The sequence below is a fragment of the Aegilops tauschii genome, chromosome 3 (genome assembly GCF_002575655.3).
Source record: "Aegilops tauschii subsp. strangulata cultivar AL8/78 chromosome 3, Aet v6.0, whole genome shotgun sequence".
NCBI classification, from domain to species: Eukaryota; Viridiplantae; Streptophyta; class Magnoliopsida; order Poales; family Poaceae; genus Aegilops; species Aegilops tauschii.
Window position 1 is genome coordinate 439224639 of NC_053037.3, and position 22261 is coordinate 439246899.

The 22261-nt window shown below is 46.0% G+C and overlaps 1 protein-coding gene across 1 annotated transcript; it reads left to right on the forward strand.

The window, feature by feature from the left end:
- Positions 1–18673: 18673 nt before the first annotated feature.
- On the forward strand, positions 18674–21814 carry LOC109766742 (uncharacterized). The gene is made up of 6 exons (XM_020325524.4): positions 18674–19089; positions 19260–19507; positions 19602–19860; positions 20859–21038; positions 21223–21378; positions 21462–21814. Exons 1-6 carry the CDS (start codon positions 19021–19023, stop codon positions 21621–21623), a joined length of 1074 nt encoding a protein of 357 aa, XP_020181113.1. The 5' UTR covers positions 18674–19020; the 3' UTR covers positions 21624–21814.
- The last annotated feature ends 447 nt before the right edge of the window (positions 21815–22261 follow it).

A 22261-nucleotide genomic window follows, 5' to 3' on the forward strand; every position in this document is an offset into this window, starting at 1 on the left:
TGGTCTCTCAATGTAGAGATCGGATAATCCTCATTTTTGAAAAAAAAAATACATGCGTGACTTTGCTGCAGCCCATGTAATAAGTAGTTAGGACCAACCCATGACGCATGGCCTAAGACTCTTCCATGCCACTGTGTGGCACATGGTATACTCACGAATTCATGAAGCTATAATCGCAACTAGTTTTTAGATGAACTAAAAAAAGTCCCCCGACCCGACCCCCACGTCGCTCAACCCTCGGTGCCAGTCCTCGTCACCCCCGCTTGCCCTTCATCCCTTCACTATCGTCGGATGAGGCGGTCGGGCAAGCCCGTGCTACAGACAGCGGCGACGACAAGTCCCTCTCGCTGATACGTCCATTTTGTATCATGATTTTCTACTGATATTTATCTTATTTTTATGTTATATTTCATATTGTGATGCAATTATAATGCCTTTTCTCTCTTCAAATGCAAGATACATCAAAAGAGAGGGAATACCGGTAGCTGAAATTCTGATGTGCACAAGCTACTATAGAGATAGATATTCTCCGAAGCTCAAAATGAACTGAAACTTTACGAAAATTTATTTTGGAATATACAAAAAATACTGGAAGAAAGAAGTAGTAAAGAAGAGCATCGGTGGGCCCATAAGCCCTGGGGCGCAGCCACCCCCACACCGTGCCACCTAGGCTTGTGGGGCCAAGAGAGGTTCACTCCCGACGTCCTTCTCCTATATGAAGCCATTTACCCTGGAAACAAAATAAAGAGAAGACTTTGGGACCAGCTATCATCGTCTCAAGATGGAACCAGGGCAGGAGCACTTTTGCTCTCCGATGGAGGGGGAAATCGAAGCCATCATCATCACCAATGCTCGTCTCATTGTGGGAGGCTTCATCTTCACCAACATCTTCATCAGCACCATCTCACCTATGAACCCTAGTTCATCTCTTGTGCTTAATCTTTGTATTAAACCTCAGATTGGTACCTGAAGGTGCTAGTAGCATTGATTACATCTCGTAATTGATGCTAGTTGATTTACTTGATGGAAGATCATTATGTTCAGATTGTTGATTGCATATTTATACCCACTGAACATGTTCAATATTATGAGTTTTGAGTAGTTATATTTGTTCTTGAGGACACGAGATAATTCTTGTTATTAGTAATCATGTGAAGTTGATCATTGTTCAATGTTTTGATATTACATTGTGTTGTTCTTTCTCTAGTGGTGTTATGTGAACGTCGACTACATGACTCTTCACCATCTTTGGACCTAGGAAAAGTCATCGTGGAATTAGTTTGTAGATGATGGGTTGCGGGAATGACTGAAGACTAAACCCTAGTTTATGAATTGTTCCATGAGGGGCTGTTTTCGATCCACATGTTTAATATTATGATTAGATTTATTTTAATTACTTCTCTTGTATTTGCGGATGCTTGCATGGAGGGTATAATCATAAGTAGGTGTTTTTTAAGTAAGAACAATATCTTAGCTCCGATCCACCCACATAACACTTATCAAGGCAATGCACGTAAGTCAATGAGTCGTAGTGAAAGTAACTTGACGATATCCCCGTGTGTCCTCAAAGGCGTTTTAATCACTATAAGAAATATCGCCAGCTTGTCCTTAGCATAACTAAGGATTCTGCTACTTGCTGCACCTTACTACTTTTGTTACTTGTTATCAATTATCTTGCTATCAAACTATCTCAAAACTATCTTATATCACTTGCAGAGAATATTTTGCTGAAAACCGTCTATCAATTTCTTCTGCTCCTCACTGGGTTCGACAATCTTGCTTAGCGAAAGGACTACGATTGATCCCCTATACTTGTGGGTCATCACTCGCGCGGCTTCTTTCCTCGGTGATTCATGGCGTTGGACTAGATGTGGCCTCCCCTGTCGGTGTCGTCCTCAGATGGTGCAATGGTTCTAGGCTGCGTGGCGGCACGTCTTCCACTCCCATCCTCCTCCCGGGAGCGGCGTGGTGTACGGCGATATGGTGCGGATAAGGACGACGTTAGTGTGGCTCCGGTGGTTACAAGTCAACGGTGCATTAACCTCCAGCGGCTCCCCGACGGCGGCCTAGGAAGGCCCCGAGCACCCTCACAATAAGGCTAGGTGCACTATGGAGGTTTGGATTGGGGCTCCAAATCTGGCCATGACGGCCCTTGGGATAACGGTCCTGTGCTGGGCTCTCTCTGACGAGGTGGTAATCTGCAGTGGTGTGGCGGGTGTACTAGCGGGCCTCGGTCTGGAGGTGTTCGTCCAATTGCCTACAAGGTACACTTGCTCGGGTTTTTGTTGTGCACAAATGTGAGTACCTTGTGATGGAGATTTTGGTATTGTAGATGAGTACAATGGATTCATCCTCCCCATTGAGTGATTCCTCATCGGATGGGGAATTTGACAAGATCGATGATGAGGACACCGCGTTTCATCTTGACGATGCACACGAACAAGAGGCCGAAGTATGGTGGTTCTGTTTTCAACTGTGGGTTTTTCTAGACGGGCCATCAAGAGGCTCACAATCGATTGATGCACAACTACTTTTGTCTAAATCATATGTATCTATAGCTCGAAAATTGCTTTTGGAGGAGGCCGGTTTTTGAAAAGTTCAGAATTCCAGAATTTTCATATTTTTACATTTCAAAAAATTATGAAATGAAATACAGACAAACAATGGAGGCATTAACACACTTGTGTGTAAATTTTTCAGGACGAAATACGTTGAAATAAGGGCTGTGCAAAAAAGACAAATTTATGGCCTTTTAACACATGATACTATTCACCCCAAAAGTCCATGAATTTGTTCTTTTTGCAGAGATCACATCTCAAGGTATTTTATTCTGAAATTTTACACACATACACATCACATCCTTGTATACTTGTACAATTTTTTTGAGAATTTTTTGAAACCGAAAAATATGAATTTTGATATTTTTTAAAAACAGCCTCCATGGAGGCCGAGCTCCAAAATGCCGTTCTCTCTATAGCTATACTTTCCACACTTGTTTAGAACGTCTATGTAGTTGTTGCTTCGCATTTGCCAAATGTGTGAAGAAACGTGACCGTTCCTTCGAGTAAAGGAAAATATGTTGTGTGGCTGTTGCTGGCGATGTGGCGCCTTATTTTGGGGCGGCTGTTGAAGATGTAAACAAAAATTATGCCCCAAAACTAAGTTTTAAGTCAGAGCACTTTTCTTTGTCCTAAAATATAGCTGCTATTGGAGATGCTCCGAGGGCCTCCATGACATTTGTATGCTAAGGTTTCATTCGTGATGGGTGAAACAAGGGAACCCTTTCTTAGGAAAAAAATCCTCAAAGTACTAGTTAAGTAGGGGTAAAGATGACAGAAGTGTATTTTTCGTGTCAGAAAGATGAGACGACGACTACTCCTTAAAGATGGAATAAGATTTTCCCCGCCTAGCCCCCGTCCCGATGATGCATCTAGCACCATCGGTGGGCGTGTGGAGGTGTGTCTTCGGCGAATATGTCTTTAGTGGATTTACTCGAATTTGGTCATTGTTCATCTACGTTCGTGTGCCTTTAGGTTGGATCTTTCCGATCCACGCTACTTTTCATAGACGGCGGTTGTTGTTCAGGTGCGCTGGTCCTATGTGGCCTTAGCACGACGATTTTTCGCCTGTCTACTACAACAAGTTTCACTTGGCTCCGAGAAGGGGAGGCGCAATGACGGCGGCTCGCCTTCGGCTCGCTTCAGTGTTTATGTCGTCGGTAGATGTTCTATGGATTTGAATATATTTTTTATTATTTCCTGTGTTCGTTGTGTTGTCATGATTGAAAATGAATAGATAAAATGTTTTCTTGCATAAAGAAACAGAGGTAAAGATCGAATCCCTCTAATATCAAGGAAAACAAAAGACCTTGTTCATCTACGTTCTATGGTGTGGAAGTGCTTTGGTTGTTTCTTTGTCCAGGATAATACTATTCCTGAAGCTGAGGACGTAACTTACCCGACATGTTAGGGTTTGGCGACTCAGGGGCGACGCCCCCGCCACCGCCGCCTGGCCCTGGCCTCGCGGCTGCTGGCGCTGTTTCCATGTGCGCCGCCATGGCGTACTATGGACCTGTTGCGGCCTCGTCCGTCCCCGCACCGCTGGATCCTCGTGTTCTTGGCGGCCATGTTGATGTTCAGATTGCAAAGGAGTCTAAGGCAAATCCCGTTCTCGCACAACCGCGGGAGTCCACATACACCACCAATCCTAGTCTACCCCACAAGAATAATAACGGGACGGCTAGTGAATACTCATCGATCCATGGGTGACCGCCCTAGCACACCTCAACCCCTGTGATCCACCAGATCGAGTGTCCCTTCTGGCCCGCCCATGGGGTGACCGCCCTAGCACACCTCAAGCCATGTGATCCACCAGATCGAGTGTCCCTTCTGGCCCGGCGACCGTGGAAGACGACGAGTGCAGCGGCAATGGCAGTGCCACCTATGGTGATCACCCCGGAGATGTTTGTCGTAGACCTGGATGCTGATGGGGGCGACAACGGGGCTCCCTTTGTGGACGCTACCCGCCCGAAGCCGGCTGATGGGGAGTCTGTGAACCCTGCGGCGGTGACCCCGAACACACTTGTTACCATTGTCGCTGAGCAGTGGACTGCTGACATGGCAAGGATTTTACGACAACAAATTCAGCAAGAGGATGAAGCAAACAACCTGGCGTGTGAGGTGGATAAGGTGGATATGATTCTGGCCATACGTGATCTGAGCAATCTGGAAACCTCCTCTGGTGACTATGATATGACGATGACAGTAGCTACCTCAGTACTAGGGAAAAGTACCAACTCCCTGGCCTCCGTTTCGTTTACTAACGAGCAATCTGGTGACAACCAGAATCGGGGTAATATGGAGGTGAAAACCAACAATGGTGGGCAGCAAGTACAGGTGGAGGCCAAGTCTATGGAAGCAACTAGCCTAGGGGCTGCCGGTCAACTGACGGGGCCGAGTGTGGCGCCCCGTCAGGAGACATGAATATCCTAAGCTGGAATTGTCGTGGTTCCAGGAACTCCGCGACAATTCGTGAACTGTGTGTCCTATCAAAGGCACATCTTCCAAAGTTATCTTTCTTTGTGAAACTCGTCAAAAAAGTGTCCGTACGCGTCGTCTTAGAAGCCGCTTAGGGCTTAGTGGCTTTGCTGGGGTCGATTGTGTTGGCTTGAGTGGTGGGCTAGCACTGTTCTGGCATGAGAGTATGCACGTCGAAGTAAAAGATTCGAATGAAAGATTTATCGATGTTTACATGCGTGCGTCACCGTCTGATCCATTGTGGTATGCTACTTTCGTTTATGGTGAACCGAGGCAAGAAAACCGTCATCACATGTGGTCCACCTTGTGTTCACTTCGCGCTACGTCATCGCTGCCATGGTTTGCAGTGGGGGATTTTAATGAGGCTCTCTGGCAATATGAACACTGTTGGAAATATGCCCTAGAGGCAATAACAAATTGGTTATTATTATATTTCCTTGTTCACGATAATCGTTTATTATCCATGCTAGAATTGTATTGATAGGAAATTCAGATACATGTGTGGATACATAGACAACACCATGTCCCTAGTAAGCCTCTAGTTGACTAGCTCGTTGATCAATAGATGGTTACGGTTTCCTGACCATGGACATTGGATGTCGTTGATAACGGGATCACATCATTAGGAGAATGATGTGATGGACGAGACCCAATCCTAAGCCTAGCACAAGATCGTGTAGTTCGTTTGCTCAGAGCTTTTCTAATGTCAAGTATCAGTTCCTTAGACCATGAGATTGTGCAACTCCCGGATACCGTAGGAATGCTTTGGGTGTACCAAACGTCACAACATAACTGGGTGGCTATAAAGGTGCACTACAGGTATCTCCGAAAGTGTCTGTTGGGTTGGCACGAATCGAGACTGGGATTTGTCACTCCGTGTAAACGGAGAGGTATCTCTGGGCCCACTCGGTAGGACATCATCATAATGTGCACAGTGTGACCAAGGAGTTGATCACGGCATGATGTGAGTTACGGAACGAGTAAAGAGACTTGCCGGTAACGAGATTGAACAAGGTATAGGGATACCGACGATCGAATCTCGGGCAAGTAACATATCGATTGACAAAGGGAATTGTATACGGGATTGATTGAATCCTCGACATCGTGGTTCATCCGATGAGAACATCGTGGAACATGTGGGAGCCAACATGGGTATCCAAATCCCGCTGTTGGTTATTGACCGGAGAGTCATCTCGGTCATGTCTGCATGTCTCCCGAACCCGTAGGGTCTACACACTTAAGGTTCGGTGACGCTAGGGTTATAGAGATATTAGTATGCGGTAACCCGAAAGTTGTTCGGAGTCCCGGATGAGATCCCAGACGTCACGAGGAGTTCCGGAATGGTCCGGAGGTAAAGATTTATATATGGGAAGTCTTATTTTGGTCGCCGGAAAAGTTTCGCACTTTATCGGTATTGTACCGGGAGTGCCGAAAGGGGTCCGGGGGTCAACCAAGGGGGTCCACCAGCCCCGGGGGGGCACATGGGCTGTAGGGGGTGCGCCTTGGCCTATATGGGCCAAGGGCACCAGCCCCAAGAGGCCCATGCGCCAAGAGATAAGGAAAAGGGAGAGTCCTAAAGGGGGAAGGTACCTCCGAGGTGCCTTGGGGGGGAAGGACTCCTCCCTGGCCGCACCCTTCCTTGGAGGAAGGGCCAAGGCTGCGCCCCCCCCCTCTCCCTTGGCCCTATATATAGTGGGGGGAAGGGAGGGCAGCAATACCTAAGCCCTGGCGCCTCCCTCTCCCTCCCATGACACATCTCCCTCCTCCCGCAGCGCTTGGCGAAGCCCTGTTGGAATCCCGCTACTTCCACCACCACGCCGTCGTGTTGCTGGATCACCATCAACCTCTCCTCCCCCTTGCTGGATCAAGAAGGAGGAGACGTCGCTGCTCCGTACGTGTGTTGAACGCGGAGGTGCCGTCCGTTCGGCGCTAGGATCATCGGTGATTTGGATCACGACGAGTACGACTCCATCAACCCCGTTCTCTTGAACGCTTCCGCTCACGATCTACAAGGGTATGTAGATGCACTCCCCTTCCCCTCGTTGCTAGAGTACTCCATAGATTGATCTTGGTGACGCGTAGAAAATTTTGAATTTCTGCTACGTTCCCCAACAGTGGCATCATGAGCTAGGTCTATGCGTAGTTTCTATGCACGAGTAGAACACAAAGTAGTTGTGGGCGTCGATTTTGTCAATTTACTTGCCGTTACTAGTCTTATCTTGATTCGGCGGCATCGTGGGATGAAGCGGCCCGGACCGACCTTACACGTACGCTTACGTGAGACAGGTTCCACCGACTGACATGCACTAGATGCATAAGGTGGCTAGCGGGTGTCTGTCTCTCCCACTTTAGTCGGAACGGATTCGATGAAAAGGGTCCTTATGAAGGGTAAATAGAAATTGGCATATCACGTTGTGGTCTTACGTAGGTAAGAAACGTTCTTGCTAGAAACCTATACAAGCCACGTAAAAACTTGCAACAACAATTAGAGGACGTCTAACTTGTTTTTGCAGCATGTGCCTTGTGATGTGATATGGCCAGAAGATGTGATGAATGATATATGTGATGTATGAGATTGATCATATTCTTGTAATAGGAATCACGACTTGCATGTCGATGAGTATGACAACCGGCAGGAGCCATAGGAGTTGTCTTTATTTTTTGTATGACCTGTGTGTCATTGAATAACGCCATGTAAATTACTTTACTTTATTGCTAAGCGCGTTAGCCATAGAAGTAGAAGTAATCGTTGGCGTGACAACTTCATGAAGACACAATGATGGAGATCATGATGATGGAGATCATGGTGTCATGCCGGTGACAAAGATGATCATGGTGCCCCGAAGATGGAGATCAAAGGAGCAAAATGATATTGGCCATATCATGTCACTATTTGATTGCATGTGATGTTTATCATGTTATGCATCTTATTTGCTTAGAACGACGGTAGCATAAATAAGATGATCCCTCACTAAAATTTCAAGAGACGTGTTCCCCCTAACTGTGCACCGTTGCGAAGGTTCGTTGTTTCGAAGCACCACGTGATGATCGGGTGTGATAGATTCTAACGTTCGAATACAACGGGTGTTGACGAGCCTAGCATGTACAGACATGGCCTCGGAACACATGCGAAACACTTAGGTTGACTTGACGAGCCTAGCATGTACAGACATGGCCTCGGAACACAAGAGACCGAAAGGTCGAACATGAGTTGTATAGTAGATACGATCAACATGGAGATGTTCACCGATGATGACTAGTCCGTCTCACGTGATGATCGGACACGGCCTAGTTTGACTCGGATCATGTATCACTTAGATGACTAGAGGGATGTCTATCTGAGTGGGAGTTCATAATCAGATGAACTTCATTATCATGAACATAGTCAAAAATGTCTTTGCAAATTATGTCATACGCTTTAGTTCTACTATTTAAGATATGTTCCTAGAGAAAAATTTAGTTGAAAGTTGGTAGTAGCAATTATGCGGACTGGGTCCGTAAACTGAGGATTGTCCTCATTGCTGCATAGAAGGCTTATGTCCTTAATGCACCGCTCGGTGTACTGAACCTCAGCGTCGTCTGTAGATGTTGCGAAACATCTGACACACACGTTTTGATGACTACGTGATAGTTCAGTGCGTATTGCTAACGGTTTAGAATTGTGGCACCAAAGACGGTTTTGAAACGTCGCAGAACATATGAGATGTTCCGAAGACTGAAATTGGGATTTCAGACTAGTGCCCACGTCAAGAGGTATGAGACCTCTGACAAGTTTCTTAAGCCTGCAAACTAAGGGAGAAAAGCTCAATCGTTGAGCATGTGCTCAGATTGTCTGAGTACCACAGTCGCTTGAATCGAGTGGGAGTTAATCTCCCAGATGAGATAGTGATGGTTCTCCATAGTCACTGCCACCAAGCTAGTAGAGCTTCGTGATGAACTATAACATATCAGGGATAGTTATGATGATCCTTGAGCTATTCGCGATGTTTGACACCGCGAAAGTAGAAATCAAGAAGGAGCATCAATTGTTGATGGTTAGTAAAACCACTAGTTTCTAGAAGGGCAAGGGCAAAAAGGATACTTCATGAAACAGCAAATCGTTTGCTGCTCTAGTGAAGAATCCCAAGGTTGAACCCAAACCCGAGACTAAGTGCTTCTGTAATAAGGGGAATGGTCACTGAAGCAGTACTACCCTAGATACTTGGTAGATGAGAAGGCGGGCAAGGTCGACAGAAGTATATTGGATATACGTTTTATGAATGTGTACTTTACTAGTACTCCTAGCAGCACTAGGGTATTAGATACCGGTTCGGTTGCTAAGTGTTAGTAACTCGAAATAAAAGCTGCGGAATAAACGGAGACTAGCTAAAGGTGAGATGACGATATGTGTTGGAAGTGTTTCCAAGGTTGATGTGATCAAGCATCGCATGCTCCCTCTACCATTGAGATTTGGTGTTTGCGTTGAGCATGATTGGATTATGTTTATCGCAATACGGTTATTCATTTAAGGAGAATAATGGTTACTCTGTTTATTTGAATAATACCTTCAATGGTCTTGCACCTAAAATGAATCTCGATCGTAGTGATACACATGTTCGTGCCAAAAGATATAAAATAGTAATGATAGTTCCACATACTTGTGGCACTGCCATTTGAGTCATATTGGTATAGAACACATGAAGAAGCTCCATGTAGATGGATCTTTGGACTCACTCGTTTTTGAAAAGATTGAGACATGCGAACCATGTCTATTGGTATATATGCATGAAGAAACTCCATGCAGATGGATCGTTTGGACTCACTTGTTTTTGAATCACTTGAGACATGCAAATCACACCACATGGGCAAGATGACTGAAAGGCCTCGTTTTCAGTAAGATGGAACAAGAGAGCAACTTGTTGGAAGTAATACATTTTGATATATGCAGTCCAATGAGTGCTGAGGCATGCAGTGGATATCATTATGTTCTTACTTCACAGATGATTTGAGTAGATGCTGAGAATATTTACTTGATGAAACACAAGTCTGAATTATTGAAAGGTTCAAGTAATTTCAGAGTGAAGTTGAAGATCGTCGTGACAAGAGGATAAAATGGATGTGATATGATCATAGAGATGAGTATCTGAGTTACGAGTTTGGCACACAATTAAGACATTGTGGAAAGTGTTTCACAATTAATACCGCCTGGAACACCATAGTGTGATGGTGTGTCCGAACATCATAACTGCACCCTATTGGATATGGTGCATACCATGATGTCTCTTATCGAATTACCACTATCGTTTATGGGTTAAGCATTAGAGACAACCGCATTCACTTTAAATAGGGCACCACGCAATTCCGTTGAGACGACACCGTTTAGAGAAACCTAAGTTGTCGTTTCTTAAAAGTTTGGGGCTGCGATGCTTATGTGAAAAAGTTTCAGGCTGATAAGCTCGAACCCAAAGCGGATAAATGCGTCTTCATAGAATACCCAAAAACAGTTGGGTATACCTCCTATTTCAGATCTGGAAGCAAAGATAATTGCTTCTAGAAACAGTTCCTTTCTCGAGGAAAAGTTTCTCTCGAAAGAATTGAGTGGGAGGATGGTGGAGACTTGATAAGGTTATTGAACCGACACTTCAACTAGTGTGTAGCAGGGCACAGGAAGTTGTTCCTGTGGCACCTACACCAATTGAAGTGGAAGCTCATGATAGTGATCATGAAACTTCGGATCAAGTCACTACCAAAAACCTCGTAGGACGACGAGGATGCGTGCTACTTCAGAGTGGCACGTGATCCTGTCTTGGAAGTCATGTTGCTAGACAACAATGAACCTACGAGCTATGGAGAAGCGATGGTGGGCCCATATTCCGACAAATGCTTAGAAGCCATGAAATCCGAGATAGGACCCATGTATCAGAACAAAGCATGGACTTTGGTGAACTTGCCCGATGATCGGCAAGCCATTGAGATAAATGGATCTTTAAGAAGAAGGCGGACATGGACGGTAATGTTACTGTCTATGAAGCTCGACTTGTGGCAAAGAGTATTTTCACAAGTTCAAGGAGTTGACTACGATGAGATTTTCTCATCCGTAGCGATGCTTAAGTTCGTCGGAATCATGTTAGCATTAGCTGCATTTATGAAATCTGGCAGATGGATGTCAAAACAAGTTTCCTTACCAGTTTTCGTAAGGAAAGGTTGTATGTGATACAATCAGAAAGGTTTTGTCCATCCTAAGGATGCTAAAAGGTATGCTAGCTCCAGCGATCCTTCCATGGATTAGAGCAAGCATCTCGGAGTCAGAATATACGCTTTGATGGAGTGATCAAAGTTTTTGGGTTTATACAAAGTTTGTTAGAAACTTGTATTTACAATAAAGTGAGTGGGAGCGCTACAACATTTCTGATAAGTATATGTGAATGACATATTGTTGATCCGAAATGATGTAAATTTTTTGGAAAGCATAAAGGGTTGTTTGAAAGGAGTTTTTCAAAGGAAGACCTGGATAAAGCTGCTTACATATTGGGCATCAAGATCTATAGAGATAGATCAAGACGCCCATGATACTTTCAAAGAACGCACACCTTGACATGATTTTGAAAGAGTTCAAAATAGATCAACAAAGGAGTTCTTGGCTGTGTTACAAGGTGTGAGTATTGAGTAAGACTCAAGACCTGACCACAGCAGAAGAGAGAGAAAGGACGAAGGTCGTCCCCTATGCTTTAGACGTAGGTTCTATAGTATGCTATGCTGTGTACCGCACATGTAGTGTGCCTTGCCATGAGTTGGTCAAGGGGTACAATAGTGATCCGGGAATGGATCACATGACAGCGGTCGAACTTATCCTTAGTATCTAGTGGACTAAGGAATTTTCTCGATTATGGAGGTGAAAAGGAGTTCGTCGTAAAGGGTTACGTTGATGCGAACTTTGACACTAATCCGGATGACTCTGAGTAGTAAACCGGATTCATATAGTAGAGCAGTTATTTGAAATGGCTCCAAATAGCGCGTGGTAGCATCCACAAGATGACATAGATATTCGTAAAGCACACGGTTCTGAAAGGTTCAGACCCGTCGACTAATAACCTCTCTCACAAGCATAACATGATCAAACCAGAACTCATTGAGTGTTAATCACATAGAGATGTGAACTAGATTGTTGACTCTAGTAAACTCTTTGGATGTTGGTCACATGGTGATGTGACCTATGAGTGTTAATCACATGGTGATGTGGACTAGATTATTGACTCTAGTGCAAGTGGGAGACTGTTGGAAATATGCCCTAGAGGCAATAATAAATTGGTTATTATTATATTTCCTTGTTCACGATAATCGTTTATTATCCATGCTAGAATTGTATTGATAGGAAACTCAGATACATGTGTGGATACATAGACAACACCATGTCCCTAGTAAGCCTCTAGTTGACTAGCTCATTGATCAATAGATGGTTACGGTTTCCTGACCATGGACATTGGATGTCGTTGATAACGGGATCACATCATTAGGAGAATGATGTGATGGACGAGACCCAATCCTAAGCCTAGCACAAGATCGTGTAGTTCGTTTGCTCAGAGCTTTTCTAATGTCAAGTATCAGTTCCTTAGACCATGAGATTGTGCAACTCCCGGATACCGTAGGAATGCTTTGGGTGTACCAAACGTCACAACGTAACTGGGTGGCTATAAAGGTGCACTACAGGTATCTCCGAAAGTGTCTGTTGGGTTGGCACGAATCGAGACTGGGATTTGTCACTCCGTGTAAACGGAGAGGTATCTCTGGGCCCACTCGGTAGGACATCATCATAATGTGCACAGTGTGACCAAGGAGTTGATCACGGGATGATGTGAGTTACGGAACGAGTAAAGAGACTTGCCGGTAACGAGATTGAACAAGGTATAGGGATACCGACGATCGAATCTCGGGCAAGTAACATATCGATTGACAAAGGGAATTGTATACGGGATTGATTGAATCCTCGACATCGTGGTTCATCCGATGAGAACATCGTGGAACATGTGGGAGCCAACATGGGTATCCAGATCCCGCTGTTGGTTATTGACCGGAGAGTCGTCTCGGTCATGTCTGCATGTCTCCCGAACCCGTAGGGTCTACACACTTAAGGTTCGGTAACGCTAGGGTTATAGAGATATTAGTATGCGGTAACCCGAAAGTTGTTCGGAGTCCCGGATGAGATCCCGGACGTCACGAGGAGTTCTGGAATGGTCCGGAGGTAAAGATTTATATATGGGAAGTCTTATTTTGGTCGCCGGAAAAGTTTCGCACTTTATCGGTATTGTACCGGGAGTGCCGAAAGGGGTCCGGGGGTCCACCAGCCCCGGGGGGGGGGCACATGGGCTGTAGGGGGTGCGCCTTGGCCTATATGGGCCAAGGGCACCAGCCCCAAGAGGCCCATGCGCCAAGAGATAAGGAAAAGGGAGAGTCCTAAAGGGGGAAGGCACCTCCGAGGTGCCTTGGGGGGGAAGGACTCCTCCCTGGCCGCACCCTTCCTTAGAGGAAGGGCCAAGGCTGCGCCCCCCCTCTCCCTTGGCCCTATATATAGTGGGGGGAAGGGAGGGCAGCAATACCTAAGCCCTGGCGCCTCCCTCTCCCTCCCGTGACACATCTCCCTCCTCCCGCAGCGCTTGGCGAAGCCCTGTTGGAATCCCGCTACTTCCACCACCACGCCGTTGTGTTGCTGGATCTCCATCAACCTCTCCTCCCCCCTTGCTGGATCAAGAAGGAGGAGATGTCGCTGCTCCGTACGTGTGTTGAACGCGGAGGTGCCGTCCGTTCGGCGCTAGGATCATCGGTGATTTGGATCACGACGAGTACGACTCCATCAACCCCGTTCTCTTGAACGCTTCCGCTCGCGATCTACAAGGGTATGTAGATGCACTCCCCTTCCCCTCGTTGCTAGAGTACTCCATAGATTGATCTTGGTGATGCGTAGAAAATTTTGAATTTCTGCTACGTTCCCCAACAAACACTTCTCGGCAACACTACGTGCAGAGTCCCTGATGGCTGCCTTCCGTGATGCCTTGCTTCTGTGTGGATTACATGATCTTGGTTTTAAAGGACTGCCTTATACTTTTGATAATGGAAGAGCTAGGAATGGTAATGTTAAAGTACGGCTCGACCGTGCGCTAGCGGATGATAGCTGGAGAGATATTTTCTCTGAAACTTCAGTGGTGCATCTCGTGTCACCGGCGTCTGATCACTGCCCTGTTCTGGTGTCACTGAACAAGGAGATCCGCCGACTCGTACCCAGCGCTGCAAGCGATATGAAATTTGTTGGGAAAGAGAAGAGGCGCTGCCTGCTGTGATTGTTGAGGCTTGGCAGTCTGTGGATAATCGAGCTGACCTTGCGGCTGTACATGCAACCCTCAAGGAGGTGATGGACCGCATGCATGCATGGGGAAATCGCAAGTTCGGCAATGTGATGCGTGAGCTCAGCCAGTTACGCATAACACTCTCTGAGCAAAGGAACACAAATGCGCCAGCCCAAGATATCCGCCTTACTACAGAGCGTATGAATGAAATTCTTTACAGAGAGGAAATGCTCTGGCTCCAGCGTTCGTGTATCACATGGCTCAAAGAAGGAGACCGTAACACCAAATTTTTCCATCAGCGAGCAGTGTGGCGCGCGCGTAGAAATAAAATAGTTCGGCTAAAGGAGGAACATGGTGTAGTTCAGGATACACCGAGCGAGATGGAAAGAATGGCGGTCTCGTATTTCAAATCAGTATACACACGGGACCCATCGCTGGTCCCTGATCCCATAATTAGCTTGTTTGAGAACCAGGTGACGGAGGAAATGAACACACAGCTCTGCCGGGACTTTTGTGAGGAAGAAATATCAGCAGCTTTGTTCCAGATAGGGCCACTCAAGGCGGCGGGGCCTGATGGTCTACCAGCTCGCTTCTATCAAAGGAACTGGGGCTTGCTTAAAGCAGACATCGTTAATGCAGTGATAAAGTTTTTCCAAACAGGACACATGCCAGAGGGGATCAATGAAACATCTATCGTGCTTATCCCGAAGGTAGACAACCCGACTGAACTAAAGGACTTTCGGCCTATAAGTTTATGCAACGTTCTTTACAAGGTGGTGTCCAAGTGCTTGGTAAATAGACTACGTCCTCTTCTCGGTGAGATGATCTCAGAAAACCAGAGCGCCTTTATCCCAGGCAGGCTCATTACGGATAATGCCCTGCTCGCTTTTGAGTGTCTTCATTTCCTGGAGCATGGAGCAACACCACAAAATCAGTATTGTGCATATAAGGTCGATTTGTCTAAAGCTTATGACCGTGTTGATTGGAGGTTTCTGGAGGAGGCAATGCAAAAGATGGGCTTTGCTCACCGGTGGGTACAATGGATTATGGTGTGCGTGACCATGGTGAGATACTCTGTAAAATTTAATGGAGCCCCATTGGAAGCATTCTCCCCATCAAGAGGCCTTCGTCAAGGTGATCCGCTATCCCCGTTTTTATTCCTTTTTGTTGCTGATGCATTGTCTGCCTTGCTTCAGTCAGAGGTAATAGCAGGGGGTATAACACCGGTCAAAGTCTGCCGCCGTGCACCAGGAGTGTCCCACCTCCTATTCGCAGATGACACACTTTTATTCTTCAAGGCCACAGAGGAGCAAGCAGCCCGTGTTAAACATGTCATTGACACTTATGCCACTTGCACGGGCCAGCTCATAAATCCTGCCAAATGCTCAATTGAATTCAGTAAGCTTTGTTCACCAGCGGACCAACAAGCAGTACGCCAAACACTTCAGGTGGAAAAGCAGGTTTTTGAGTCCAAATATCTGGGGCTCCCAACTCCAGAAGGTCGCATGAACCGGGGCAAGTTCGAAAACCTTCAATCGAGTCTCACCAAGTGCATCATGTTGTGGGGAGATAATTATGTTGCTCAGAGTGGGAAGGAAGTTTTAATCAAAGCGGTGGCACAAGCACTACTCACATATCTTATGGGAGTGTTCAAACTACCCATGTCAGCCTGCGATGATCTAAGCAAGCTAATCTGGAACTTCTTTTGGGGTGAAGAGAACGGGAAGAGGAAGATGCATTGGTTGAGTTGGGATAAAATGACACGAACCAAGGCGCAGGGAGGCATGGGTTTCAGGGACATGTGGGTGTTCAATCAAGCTCTTCTGGCCCGCCAAGCGTGGCGACTGATCAATTCCCCGGATAGTTTGTGTGCCCGCGTGCTCAAGGCACGATACTACCCTCAAGGCAATATTCTGGACACAGTGTTCGCGGGCCAGCCATCGTCGACTTGGTCTGCCATTGCTTATGGTCTTGAGCTACTCAAGGAAGGGATGATATGGAGGATAGGAAATGGAGCTTCGGTTCGGATATGGCGGGACAACTGGACCCCTCGTTCATCAACGCTTAAGCCACTTAGCCCCCGAGGCCGCTCTCGCCTAAACCGAGTCTCTAGTCTGCTGGATCAACACGGAGTGTGGGATGAATCAAAAATTCGAGCGACTTTTGCCCCGATTGATGTGGAGGCCATCTTGCGGATTAGAACATCGCCACGGCAGGAATCTGATTTCTTGGCATGGAATCCTGAAAAAAAGGTATCTTCACCGTGAGAAGTGCTTACAAGCTGGGTATGCGTCTCAAGGATCAGGCGATGAGCTGGGCATCTTCTAGCGCACAGCCGGACGGTCAGCGGCAAGTATGGAAGCAACTCTGGAATCTTCCTGTACCACCCAAGGTCCAGACGTTTGGCTGGCGTGCTATGTCAAATGCTCTTGCAACTGAAGTGAATAAGAAGTACCGAGACATGCGGGTGACTGGCTACTGTCAGATTTGCGGCCATGCAAAAGAGGATCTCCGACATGCCCTGTACTTCTGCCCGCATGTGTATGCCCTTTGGAATGCCATGCAGGAGGTGTGGTGCTTACCTTCACATGCAACTATGCAGCAGCTGCCACTGGACTGGATCCCTGAACTCGTCACCTCGCTGCCTGTGGATGAATGTGCGCGTGTCCTGATGGTGCTATGGCGCGCATGGCATGCCCGGAATGAGGTTACTCATGATAAGCCGCTGCCAACTATTGAAGGATCCCGTCGCTACCTGTGTAGTTACATGCGATCCCTGAAGTTGATCCAGACCGAGTCCGTTGAGAAAATTATTAAAGGACAAGGGATTATGGATGGACCTCCTCTGCCGGTGCAGCCAATGGTACAGCCGGATGAGCTAATTCCTTGGGCAAAACCACCAGTCGGGGTGGTCAAATTAAATGTGGATGGCTCCTTCATCCCCGCGACAGGGGCGGCGGGCGCCGGAATGATACTGAGAGACTGGATGGGCCAGATAATTTTCTCGTCTTGCCGCGTCCTCCATCACTGTAGTTCGGCCCTAGAAGCTGAGATGAGCGCATGTCTGGAAGGAATTAATCTGGCGATGCAGTGGAGTGCACATCAGTTTGTGGTGGAGTCTGATTCAGCGGAGCTCGTTGCTATGGTTAATAGTCCCAGCTGGGATGGCTCTGCTCTCTGCCAGCTTGTGGGTGAGATCAAGCATCGTATGGCTTCAGACCGGTGTACAAGCCTGAAAAAGATACCCCGAGCCCAGAACCATGCGAGCCACCTGCTTGCAAAATTCGGCCGAAGAGAATCGTACTTGGTATGGTTAGGAGCGGGTCCTGAATCTATTCAAGACCTCATCCTCAGGGATTGTAACATTTCTTATACTTAATTAATACAATCCCCTTTACCCCGCAAAAAAATAATAGATTGAAATGCTTTGTCGTGTCTTTATTGTTATTGTTATTATAAGACAAAATAAATAAAATCCACATAGTTTTCTCATCCGTGATGTTTTGCGGCCCATCTGCTACCGTGGACTATTCTTTTTTCTTGCTCCTTGCAACTGGCTGTGTCGGCGAGACGTCGGCGGGCGGACCGTATGTACGTAGCGGGAGAGAAAGAAAAAGGTCGGGAGGGCCAGGGTGCGGAGGAAAATAGGGTGGGGCGTGCGGCACATAGTCGACGACTCAACGCCCCGCCTTCCGACGGGGACGCGTTGGGGAACGGGGTGTATGGGCCGGACCCCGGTGACGCGTAGTTCAACGCACCTCTGGTCTCCAGCGCCGAGTCGTCGGGATGAGGAGGACGAGGGACGGGCTGCTTTAGGTAGCATTCCTGCTCGTATTCGCAGCTTAGAGCATCTTCAGCCGTTGCCGCCCCCCCCCCCTCCAAGAGGCATAAAAATCGCCTCCTGGGGGCGAGCCGACAATATAATCAGCGCCGGGGGCGGTTGGGCATCCAGCCGTCGCCCTCAGGCGTCGATATTGGCCCACTTTCGGCGAATAAAGGGCCCATATGGGCGAGAATGGGCCCATATTCGGCGTGGTTCGTCGTGGCTCGGCGTTCAATTATCAACATTAATATTTTTTTATCACATAGTTCATCACAGAAAATCAAATAGTTTAATAAAATAGTGCAATAATAAATAGTTTAATACAAATTATATAATTCAATAAATAAAAACTCATATTTCATGGGGGCAGAGCACGGATAGGAGCTTTTCCCCTCTGCTCGGTTCGCTTCTCACAGGCCATGCATCCGATTCCCTTTCCTTCCCCGAGGGAGCGGCAACGGCCGACCCAAACGAACCCCGCGTTGGGGCGCGAGATTAGACAAAGCAAACCCGGACCATGAGCTATACCAGAACGAACATAACCCCAGAATGGACACGCACTGGGTGCTCGCTCTCGGCTCTCTCTTCCACCGGTGCGGTGCCTAACCCCTCCTCCTTTCTCTCCCCCAGATGCGAACACCCCGCCGCCTCCTCCTCATAACCCGCCGACCGCCGTGCCGCCTCTTCTCCCACCTTCTTCCGGCCCCTTCTCCCCTCCAGCCAAGCCCGATTTCTCTCTCTGGTTTCCGTTGGGCCGGAGAAACTCCGCCAAGATTGGGTGGGATTTTCCGCTTATTTTGGAGCCGGCGGTGTTGTCATGTTTGATTGATGCTACTATTATTCGATGGAGGGGGTAGGGAGAGAGCACGATAGCTCCGTGGCGCTGCCCGTGGAGGATTTCGTCGCCGCCAAGGTCAGACCAATCCAGTTCTTCCCCCTCCCCCAAATTTTTGTTACAGTATCTGTTTTTGTAGATTGCTGTCCGCATATGCCCAGACTGGAATCAGCTCATGTACACCTCGATTGATCGAGTTTATTTTACTTTTACCTCCCGTTTCCTGTCATTAACTCTTCCAAATGCAGGATACAACCATACTAAGCACAAAGCCTACAAGGAGATACCCCCTCGCGTCATGGGTTGCCATATTGGCCCTGGCCACCCTTGTGGGTGTATACATATTCTCCTTATCTCTCAAGCAAAATGGGATGCTGTTCGGGCTCAGGCAGACCAACATGATAGAGAAAGAAAGGGAGCAGCCTTGCCACCACCCCGGAGTTCCAGAGACCGAGACCCCTTACGTGCACTTCCCCACACCCAATACTTATAGTAGGTATGGAGGTAGATAGATACACTTGGGCATCTGATTTTACGTTTTAAGGCCGGTGAGTAACTTGCTCTTTTGTTTGTTTCTTTGTTTGTTATAGGAAAGAATGTGCGTGCACACCAGTTAGATTCTTTGCTATCTTGTCGATGCAGAGGTCGGGGAGTGGATGGTTTGAAACCTTGTTGAATAGCCACGAGAATATTAGCTCCAATGGGGAGATTTTCTCTGTCAAAGACAGGCGTAGCAATGTCACGGCCATCACACAAACACTGGATAAATTGTACAATCTGGACTGGGTCAGCAGTGCCGCTAAAAATGAGTGCACGGCTGCTGTGGGGTTGAAATGGATGCTCAATCAGGTAATCTTTTGCCATTAGTTGTTTACTGTTCTGTTAGTTACTCAATAAGGTGGAAAAAGAAAGTAAGACATGCTCATCAAATTAAATTTGAAGAACGTTATTTTGTCGCTGAATTATATGTTCTGTAAATAACTGCGTGACAATGACTTGCCTGCTGCCCTTAACCTTGGTACATTACCATGAAGAATGGTTGGTCAACTTTTGGAGCACTGCAGCACTATCTGATACTCCCTGAAGTTAGTACAAAGTTGGGTCATCTATTTTAGAACGGAGGGAGTATTTGTGAAGTAACGATTAGTTGATGCACTGCCCCATGACCATTGCAAACTCTCTTTAGAACATATTCATAACATAAGAAGTCAGCTTGCCAGAAAGCGTTAACGGTAACATGATTTCATGGAAATAACCTGCGAAAATACCTTAACTATCATAATGATAGGGGCAGCCAAGTACTAAAACCTCTTTTTACTTCTCGCCATCGCAATACTTTCCCCCCATTTTTTATCTTGTATGTTTGAATTATCAGCCTTGTTTAGATTGTCTACCTATTAAATGTGTTCATTCCATAAAGGGGGCCACATTCATTTTTTCTACCAAAAACTGCAGAGGAGGTCCTTGTATATCTTTTTTCTATTTATATGGTATATACAAAATGTAAGCATGTAAGCGTTATATGATAAGAAGATGCACAAAACAGGAACATGTTTTCTTTTTTATATGGTATATACACTAGAGGCAAGAACATGTTTTCTTTTTTCTTTTCTTTTTTTTTGCGGGGGGGGGGGGGGGGGGGGGGGGGGATACGGTAATTTATCTCAATGCTCTCTTTGTACTTTGTCTTTGAGAAAATCTAAGATTTGTTGTAAATCGGTTTTTCCTTTGATTTGTTCGTAAGCAGTATTTTCTGTACTGTAATTATTTAATGTGGTGCATCTCTTCCAATAATCTTAGCCGGCCTGGTTTACTTGTTTTGATATGAATGTTTTGTGGAATTACAGGGTCTGATGAAACATCATCAAGAGATAGCTGAATATTTCAACCGAAGGGGTGTGTCTTTAATTTTCCTTTTAAGAAGAAACCTTCTGCAGCGACATGTCTCTATATTGGCAAATGATTATGATAGAAATACGAAGCAACTAAATGGAACTCACAAAGCTCATGTGCATCACAGAGGCCAGGTTCACCTTTTCCCCCCTTGATCTTACAGCCCACAGTGTGATGAAATTTATTTTATGTCTGCAAATTTTGGTATCACAAATCAAGGATGACCCCCCTACATCTTAGCGCACCTTTAACTATATCTTCTGTGCTATTTTGGATGTGCCGCGGAATTAAAAAATTCTCCATTTTTCTTCTCTGCAGGCTGATGTTCTTGCTCAGTATAAGCCAACAATAGACACAAAATTGTTGATTGCTGAACTGAAGAGGTCTGATAAGTTGGCAGCTGATGGTTTAGTGGGTTTCAAGAAGATCCGGAGTATTGTTCTGTACTATGAGGATGTGGTCAGCAATCACACTGTGAGCCCTCTTGCATTATATTCATGTTTGGGAATTAATCAACATTTATTTCTCTCGATAACATATATTTTGCTTTCTTTCAGAAGCTCACAGATGTGCTGGATTTTCTGAAATTGCCAAATATGAAGCTATCCAGTCGGCATGTGAAAATCCATACTAAACGGTTGCGTGATCATATTGATAATTGGACTGATGTTTCTAATACTTTGAATGGGACTCAATACCAGAGCTTCTTGAATGGTTGAAGATGACCAAATTAGCTAGGTGTAAATAATGTTGTAGTGAGTTTCATTCTTTTGACCCCTTCTTTCTCCCCTGCCATAGCTAGCAGAGTAAGCCAAAGTTGGCACTTGTGTCCATCATGTGCTAATCCAAAGGGCTCATTTGGTTTCCATTTGACGTCCTAACATATATATAAATTAGCTGATTAAATTAATAGCTTACCATACAAAGTTTTTAAATTCAGATAGAAGGCTTTTTTGCCCAGTTTAAGCTTTTAGTCTCCAGGACACGGATCGCAAAGTAGAGCAAGGGGATACCCTATTACATCAGAGCATACAAAGTTATGATCATCTTACACCAAAACCTCTTCCCTTAGATCAGAATATATAAGTGGTTGATGATTACATTATGTTTGGGTATCACTTCACTGTTCCTGATTATTGTATGACGATGTTTGGGTAGCTGTAGATTTTGATGGCTGTAACTGATAAATGGGTAAACATAGTCCAATAAGACATGACCTGTTGATGATCTAAGGTAGTTAATTTATTATGGGATATTAGATGTTCATGATTTCAGGACATAAGATGGGAAAATATACGATTATGATTTCCAAGTACAAATACTTAAGTACTGTTCAAAGTTATTTGAGTGCTCAATT

Bases quoted from the DNA above. Each gene is read 5' to 3' on its own strand.
- LOC109766742 (XM_020325524.4), top strand. From the start codon at position 19,021: ATGGAGGGGGTAGGGAGAGAGCACGATAGCTCCGTGGCGCTGCCCGTG. The intron at 19,861-20,858 runs GTAATCTTTTGC...GTGGAATTACAG, and splicing joins TGAAATGGATGCTCAATCAG to GGTCTGATGAAACATCATCA. The intron at 21,039-21,222 runs GTTCACCTTTTC...TCTTCTCTGCAG, and splicing joins ATGTGCATCACAGAGGCCAG to GCTGATGTTCTTGCTCAGTA.